At 43.5% G+C, this 8,929-nt stretch overlaps 1 protein-coding gene across 4 annotated transcripts in view; it reads right to left on the reverse strand.

Moving 5' to 3' along the window:
- Positions 1-8,929, reverse strand: part of RAB37 (RAB37, member RAS oncogene family) — a 41,828-nt gene that overhangs the window by 5,673 nt on the left and 27,226 nt on the right. For all 4 annotated transcript variants that reach the window (XM_018554088.1, XM_018554086.1, XM_018554084.1 and 1 more), the window contains 4 exons: positions 7,528-7,569; positions 5,499-5,565; positions 3,589-3,641; positions 279-344 (listed from right to left, as the gene is read on the reverse strand). In XM_018554088.1, coding sequence (XP_018409590.1) covers positions 279-344; positions 3,589-3,641; positions 5,499-5,565; positions 7,528-7,569 — 228 coding nt within the window. The remainder of the gene's footprint in view (positions 1-278; positions 345-3,588; positions 3,642-5,498; positions 5,566-7,527; positions 7,570-8,929) is intronic.

The raw sequence follows: 8,929 nt of genomic DNA on the forward strand, positions 1-8,929 counted from the left end.
TATAATTATTTTTTTGCAGATGGTAATCCGTAAATTAGGTATTTGTTCTGTTTAAATTTACTGAATATTAACTTAAAAGCAAAGTTCCAATTCTACAACTGGCTACAGGAGGACATGTGTATGAGTGCAGCTGCAGCAATTGTTCGGGGAGGTTGTCTGCACATACACTGTACTGCACCCCATGCACTGTGGCATAGATACTCCGCACGGCGTGTGAGAAACCATCTAGCGGGTGTCACAATTCGGAGAAGTGCAGCAGTTCAGGAAGTTACCAATACCTTGTTGCCGAGCAGCATGATGACCACATCCTTGTGTGCAAATTCGTGCACCTCTGTAAGCCAAGCCTGAAAAATGTCAGAGATGGAGAAATGTTAAAAAAAAAAAAAAAACAACAAAAAAAGAAGAAGAAAACAAACACTCGTACAAATATGTAAATAGCATTTTTTTAAATACTTACAGCTGAACTACAGGCACAAAAACTCTGTTACACATACTCTTCAATAACCACAAAGGATATAAATCTACTTTGTGTGCACCAAATGCCTTTGCAGACCCAGATATTGCCTTGCACAAATGGCAGCAACATCAACACTGTGCTTTACATTGTGCATAGAGCAGAGCTGTGGGAGATCAATTCATTGTATGATAAATAATATGAAATAAATATGGGAAAAGAACAGATTTATGACATTTTCTAATACAGCAGCCGATAATATCTATTTTTAGACCAAATAATTCCCATTGGGCCTTTGTTGGCCATTGTAGGACATGAGTCATACAGATCCGCATTCTACAATTACGAGCTACGTCTTCCCTGCTGCACAACTACGGCTCAGACGTCCCCCCTCCTATAATAAACAATGTCAGGAAGGAGAGGGGTGGAGGAGATGCCACTCCCAGGAATAATGTAAACAATTATAAAGAAGGACTTGGGTACAGCAGAGATATATACAGAGTTGTTGGCTCGTGTATATCACCGACGCTGTTACTGAAGAGATTTTGCAGAGAATATCGAACTATTGACAACAGTCCCTGCTGCTAAGGACTTTTGTAGACAAGGAAAAGGAGTTATTACCAGATAACTTCTTTTTCCAGGAATCCTCCATGACAGCAAGTTTGCGACTGTCCTGGAGGATGAAAGGACAGGCAGGTAAAACGGTTCCCTCATATGTTGTTCATCTGTGAATTTGGCCAGTTAGCTCAGTTGGTTAGAGCATGGTGCTAATAACACAAAGGTTGAGGGTTCAATCCCCATATGGACCATTACCCCTTTCCCTTCCCCACCATCACACATGTTGCTTGTTGTAAGTTAAATCTGTACAAGCTTTTTTTTTGTTGGAGCTGAACTTTATTTGGGGACTGCACGTCTGGCATTGTACCACCAGGTATTTCTGGTAGGTCCTGATCAGGGATGCACCGATACTGCTACTAGTATTGGCGCCGATGCAGAGTACTCATACTCGCCCAAATGCTCCGATGCCTAGCCCGATACCAGAGCTGCTGGTATCGGGAAACTGGGTGGCGAGTCATTACATGTTGCCTGGCTTCCCGATTGGCCGGGAAGCCGGCTCCATGCTCCCTCGTCACCTGGTGAGGAAGGGAGCATGGAGCCAGCTTCTCGACCAATCAGGAAGCCGGGCAATGAGTCATTACACAGCACCCGGCTTCCTTATAGGCCAGAAAGCCGGCTCCATGCTTCATCACCTGGTGACGAGGGAGCATGGAGACGGCTTGCCTGTTAATCGGGAAGCCAGGTGGCGAGTCTTTACACGCCGCCCGGCTTCCTTTATGGGACTTCCGATATCGGTATCGGCGTGTACCGAAAAAAAAAAGTAAATATCGGTACTCGTGCACAATACCAAAAAGACGGTATCTGGGCATCCCTATTGCTTATGGACCACAAATTCACCACAGGGTGATGGACCACATATTCACATCATATGGTGATATGTGGCCTCATGTGGCACCATGTGGCACCATTAATGACTTAGTGGAGCCAGGACCCTTGTCTAGTGGTCTTCTTGCACCACGTCGCGTTATAGGGTGGATTGTACCCTAAAAAAGTATTTTCTTAATATTTTATATATAAAGTGTATTTTTTCAACAAAAAAACAAAACAAAAACAAAAATTGTTTGCCTGAAGCTCTCGTTTAAATAGTTGTGTCTTTTACATTTTTCCCCAACTTTTTATAAAAGCTGATGATTAATATACTTTGACTTTTTTAAAAGATTAAAATACTATTTAAAATGTACATTTTACTAATGAACATTTATGGGCTCTCGCACCTCAGCTGCATGTTGGCCGTTCAGCGCACAGCACGGCATGTTGCTCTTGTGATAGGTGCGCTTTACACCTGCATACAGCCAGCCTGTAGAAACTCAAGCACAGGCTGGCTGAAGATGCGGCTGTACAGGTATGTACATAAAACCCTCTGTATGTTTCCAGAGACGACCGAACACAGTGGGTCAGAGTTCGGTGAAATGCGCAAGTCGCTGTACTTTAGGCTTGTCAGCAGCTAATTTGGCAGGGTTGCCAAATACTTCTGAAGTACTCCCATCACAACTCAATGCAACTGTCAAGCTGCAAGGATTGTAGTGCACATACACAATTTTTCTCATTAGGCCCTGAAGAAGGGGGTGTGTTTTGGACCCCAGAAGCGCATTGGATGCTCTACTTGAATGTCCCCTGGCCCTAATGGAAGAAAGTTACATCTGGACTATTTTGATTGGTGTGGTGCTTCAGTTCTACTGCGTCCACTCAAGCCAGTGATGCTGTGGAGAGCACACATATTCACATCACTTAACTACTGTTGGATGAGAAACACCAAGAGAATAACCACACGGGTCCAGCGCTTTCTTTCCATACTTCCATGGGTATGCATTTTTTTACCAGACAAAAAAAACATTCTGGTCTGGAGATGGTGTGAACAAACCATTAAGGGGCCAGCATGGCAGAGGGTGGTGGGCAAAGCAGACCCCATGACAGAGGAAAACATCTGCTTCCATCCTCTTTTGAATGGATCCCACCCTTCCAGAATTAGCAGCATTCCTTTCCATGGTGCTGGCGACCTGCCTTCACCATGGAGAGGCATGAGCATGTGCAAAAATTTCGAGGCACCCCTAAAAAAGCCAGAAGGCACCCTGGTTGAGAAAGGCTGCACTAGAGCGTTTCTCACAAGATTTAGGGCACTCACCTTTCCCCGGGATCTAACCGGAAATATTATGACCCTACACCAGGTCCCATGAGGCATTGCCAGACTGAACTTGTGGGGTTCTTTTCTCTGCAGGCTCCTGTCATCGGGATCAGGTCACTGCACTTGTAGTCCATTCCTCCAGTCCCGTAGCCAACAGTCTGTGGCTCTGTACGGACAGGGCCTGGGAGGAACGGTCTGCAGGAGCTAGGGTGTTGCACCCACAATCCACCGATCGTGGTGGCATTGCTTCCCCAGGAGTTCTTCTTTAAGGATTGAATAGGGAGAGAGCCATGTTTTGATGGCCATTTTACAGCTATATAGGTTTCTCATGCACCATGATGAAGAAAAAGACACTTCTAAAATGTCTAGAGCCACAAGGCCATTTGTCACTTACACGGATGTTGTCAAATGATGCCTTGTTGGTAACGTCGTATAACAGGAGCAAAGCTGTGGGAAGAGAAATAAGTAATCAGCACAAATTACCATACTGAGCCAGATATTATACTTTATTATAGCCACAGACCAGACCAGACCAGACCAGACCAACCAGGATCTGGGTATTAGAGTTAGTACAACTGATCCACGCACAGGCACTCTCCAGGGATTTCTTGGATAAGTGGCCACAACTGTTGCTGAATAAAAAGACATCCCTATGTTCTAAGTATGCCATTTACAGCTTAAAAAGAGACACAGTCATGAGAAAAATAGGATTTTTTTTTGCGTTTACTGAAGGACACAGCAAAGATCTTGAATCTCTGACCACTGGGTTAAGGCACCACCGTCCGGAGTCCAATAGATATCCCACCGCACTCGTTACCGGTATACCCCTTGCAGATGGGTGCTGAAGTGACTGCAGATGGCGCAGCTGGATTCCAAATAGGCATAGTATGTCACCAGTACACCAGAATCAAGTTTCCACAATGGGCTTTATTGACGCATGTGCATCTTGTCACAGAGAAGGCAACAATTTGGGGGCAATTTGGGTCCCTTCATCAGGCACATCTTGTTCCTGATGAAGGTACCCAGAGCGGCCCCTGAAACATATTGTTCCTGATGAATGGACCCAAAGTGGCCCCAAAACATATTGTGCTTGATGAAGGAACCTGGCCTTGACCTGGACCTGGATGAAGGAAGTGGCCCAAAACATTGCTTTCTCTGTGACAAGATGTACATACGTCAATAAAGACGATTTTGGACACTTGATTGTCGTGTGCTTGTGACATACTATATCCATTTGACCTTCAGGATGAGGACACTAGGAATAAAAAGAAAACACAGCCTAGAGGTGCCCGTGACAAAAGGCCAGGCCCCCCATCTGCTAGAGGAAGCTCAGATGGTCACAAGCAGTACATAAAGAAGAGGTTGCAGTAAAGCGACCGGAGAGGCGGGTACTGTGTCCTTCAGTGAACGCAGAGAAAAGTATTTTACGGAGAGTACAACAAAAATTCTATTTTCTTTTTCCTTCATTGAAGGACACAACGAAGATTTGGAATCCCTGACCATTGGGACATCCCAAAGCAGTGTCTGCCGAGGTGGCGCCATAACCCAATGGCCAGAGATTCAAGATTTATGCGGTGTCCTTCAATGAAGGAAAGAAATATAAAAAACAATTGCCTGAACATACCCCTACAGCAACCTCCAAAACGTTCTGGCACATGGTTGAATGGTATAACATTTTTAAAAGTACCCTTCAAAGCAGGGGCGGGCAAACTCTGGCCCTCCAGCTGTTGTGGGACTAGAAATCCCAAGAAGCACTACAAGATTCTGACAGCTATATGAATGACTCCCAGAGACAGAGGCATCATGGGATTTGCAGTTAAAGCGCTGCGCAAACTGTTGGCGCTATATAAATCCTGTATAATAATAATAGTTTCACCACAGCTGGAGGGCTAGAGTTTGTTTTCAAAGTTGCTCACATTTTATAAGGTCTAGACCAGGGGTGGGCAAACTCCAGCCCTCCAGCTGTGGCGAAACTACAAATCCTATGATGCATCTGTGCCAAAACGTTTTAGAGGTTGCTGTAGGGGTATGTTCAGGCAATAGTTTTTGATATTTCTCTTTCCTTCATTGAAGGACACAGCATAAATCTTGAATCTCTGACCATTGGGTTATGGTGCCACCCCTAGTCTAGACACTTGATCTGACAATCTTTCCTCCGGCAATGTAAATAGGTGCCAACGCCATGACAGACAGGAAATCATGGAGATCTTTCCCCTTTATAAATGCATTTAATGATTTTTAATGAGTGTGGGTGTTGTATATGGTTCGCATGGAGTTCAGCTTTCGGCTAATTAGCTGACTTACCCTGTGCGTCCCTGTAATAGGCATGGGTGACACTCCGAAACCGCTCCTGACCTGCTGTGTCCCAAATCTGCAATATGGAAAACATTTAGAATTAGATATACATCCTGATATTGCATTCACATTAAAATAAACCCCTCCCCTTTAGGGGTAATATTCCAGCCGTCATGTACACGATTCACAACATTGGGGAGATCGGAGTACTATCGTCTCGAGTCCAAGTAGCCTGAGACAAGTATAACCCAGCAAATGAGGGATGATCCAATTATTTTTGGCAAATGTGTTGGAATGAGACCTTCTTTTTTAACCACTTTAGGGCTGCTGGACATACATACACGTCCTCTTCCTGAAGTGGTTGCACCAAGATCATGGCTGCTGTTAAAATCATGACCTCGGTATCCTCTTCTTTAGCAGCAATGCTTGTTAATTACAAGTGATCTGGGCGGCTGTAGAGCTGCCCAGATCACTTTTAGCAGCCTGCTAGTGTGCTGCCCCATTCATGTGCTTGACTGTCTGTACTGGATGGCAGGAGAGACCTATTAGATCTATTAGAACCCTGATGTCTCCACACTGTATCAAATAGGGGCTTGCTATCCCCTTTGTGATAGCAATAAAGTTAAGTGAAAAAAAAAGAAGAAAAGTGTTAAAGTAAAAAATATTAATAGTAATAAAATAAATGTAACACCAACCCCACCATCTGCATGCGAATAAACATGCGTGGCTCGGGCATGCACATACAATGATTTTGCTATACATGTTGGGTATCGCCATGAACATCAGAATGAGAGCAATAATTCTAGGGCCATAATTCACTATTAACTCTAAACTGATGATCAGTAAAGGCTTTTAAATTGTCCCCTTTGAACAATAAGAGTACCATAGTTTTTCCCCATTGCACGGGCGCATGCAATTTTAACACATGATGTTTGGTATCTCTTTACTCGACGTGACCCCATCTTTTATTCATCCAATAAATTGTATATAATATTCTGTTTGTGTGCACTAAAATTCACTTTAGGGTTTTGTTTTTTCCCCCCTAAAAATACAGATTTAATGAATACTTGCACAAATATCATGTGACATTTAAAAATGCAGCTACTTTTTTTTTTGTAGTCTACAGGGCCTCTGCTTTTCAGAAAATATACAACTGTTTGGGGGTTTAAAGTGATTTTCTATCAAAAAATTCAAATTTTAGCATGCGTGTGTAAAAATTAAGAAATTGCTCCAGTACCAAGGTGGTCAAGAAGGATCTATTGTGCAGTAGCCTCAAACCAAACAAGAGGCACAGACAGTTTAGAGTAGGCTTGTGATATCAACTGTTAAAGGAGAACTATGGGGTCAGGGCTTTTCCCCATAGTTCTCCTAAGGGTCACGGGAGAACACAAAATAGCGTTCTCCCGTGACCCAAAGCTCGCAGTATACTGAGACGCCGCAGCCGGGACGGATCCCGACTATACTGTCTGGATCCACCCAGCTGCGGGATTGACAGCTGGCGCTGCCTATCCAGAGGCAGAGCCAGGTGTGCCCGCCCCCTCCCCTGTCCGTTTCGCCAGTCAGCGCTGGAGGATCGGACAAGGGAGGGGGGGATCCCTGCAGGGAGCTGTGAGTGACAGTCACAGCTCTCTGCAGGGACAGGATCGAGAAGTGAGCGAGCGCCGGTATGTGTTCGCTCAGTTCCGATCTATTGAGCCGACCTGTGACAGTTTCATTGTCACAGGTCGGCTCAGATTATGAGGCCGAGTGAAAATCACTCGCCTCATAATTCTGCTTTAATTCTATTTCCAGGAATTTTCCATGATTACACCCTAAAGCTACCTATAGCCAAACAGCGTGGCCAGCTTTGCGGCCACAACACTTAGACAAGGTCAGAGACCATTGGTTGTTCCTGGACGCCATCTTGCACTGCAAGAATTGTTTTCCCCCCAGAGGTACTCGCTGTATTAAAATGACATTTGGTGGACGTTGCTCCTTGTGAGAAGTTTAAGTAAACCTTAGAAGAGTTCTTCTTTAATCATTTACAAGGGTCACTTACCTGCAAGTTAACCTTCAGTCCATCCAGAGTGATGACTTTGTTCTGCACAGAAAACAGAGGTAATCGAGTTAATGTCTCAATGTTTTTAGAGACAAAAAAGGAGTTTATACCATGTTTGATCCAGCCAAAAACAGTAGATGGGTCACATTTTTCACAATGTTTTGATCCAGCTACGGTAGTAAAAAGTTAATTCAGGGCAACAATGCGGTGTCCATAAGTAAATTCAAGATATGGAAATAATTTGAGCAATATAGTGGGGAGGACGGCCAAATATTTAATTTTCTTTTACAGTAAGGCATTGTTAAACCCTGTGTGTTCAATGAACACCAGGCGATGCGTCTGCATCCTAAAAGGTATCATGGACTAGATGTAAAGGCTCCATGAGCACCTGGGGGCAGATGGATGTAATGCAAGCTTCAAACAAATCTGAAGAGAGGTAATTATTCATAAGTCCGATCCTGTGCAGCACACAATCATAAAGCCATCTGTAAAACCCTGGGGGCTAGACATGTGCGCCGTCAAAAAATTGTTTCGTTTCGTTCCGTTTCGTAATATCCATTATTTCGTATCCGAAACTCAATTTGGATTCGTACGAAATACGGATTTTCGTTAGTTTCGGCACATTTTCGTAACTTTACGAACATTCGTTATGATGAAGTTAAAAAGCAAAAATACCTTTGTTAATATTGGAGTCTATGTGGTAGTTTTTGTATCCGAAATACGAATTCCGTTAACAGATTCCGTATCCGAATTTTGTATTTCGGACTTAAAAAAAAAAAACTACCATCAACTCCAATATAAATGTACTTTGCTTTTTAACTTCAATATATAACGAATGTTCGTAACGGAACGAAAATACGTCAACGGAATTTCGTATTTCCTGCCTGTATATTGTAATGCAACCCTCAGCAGCAGCGGATCCGTATTTCGGATTTTAAAAAAAATCTTGTCATGTTATTCAACCTCATTTACAGGGGTAATATTAGTTCCCGTTTCAAAGAAATTCGGATCCGAAATTCGTTAACGGAATTTCGTATTTCGGATATAATTCGGAAACTGCAATTCGGATTTCGTATGCTTACGAATCTACGAATTTCAGGAAAATTCGTACGAATTTAGATTCGTGACGAAACGAAATCGCACATATCTACTGGGGGCACAAAGACGAGTTGTTTGACTCCACACATGCTAGTTTTATAAAAATATATGGGGGAGTTAATATTTGGGTCTACTTCTCGGGGCTATGGTACACATTTTCTTTCCATTGGACTCATTCAGTTGGATAGTCTGAAGTGGATGACAACTCCCTTTGATCTGTAAGGCATAACAATGGAGATCTGAAACCAACTCTTGGCCTTACATCAGGGGTCCTATTAATATGTGTGTGTGTGTGGGGGGGGGG

This window comes from Nanorana parkeri, unplaced genomic scaffold, assembly GCF_000935625.1.
Source record: "Nanorana parkeri isolate BGI_ZX_2015 unplaced genomic scaffold, ASM93562v1 scaffold141, whole genome shotgun sequence".
NCBI lineage: Eukaryota > Metazoa > Chordata > Amphibia > Anura > Dicroglossidae > Nanorana > Nanorana parkeri.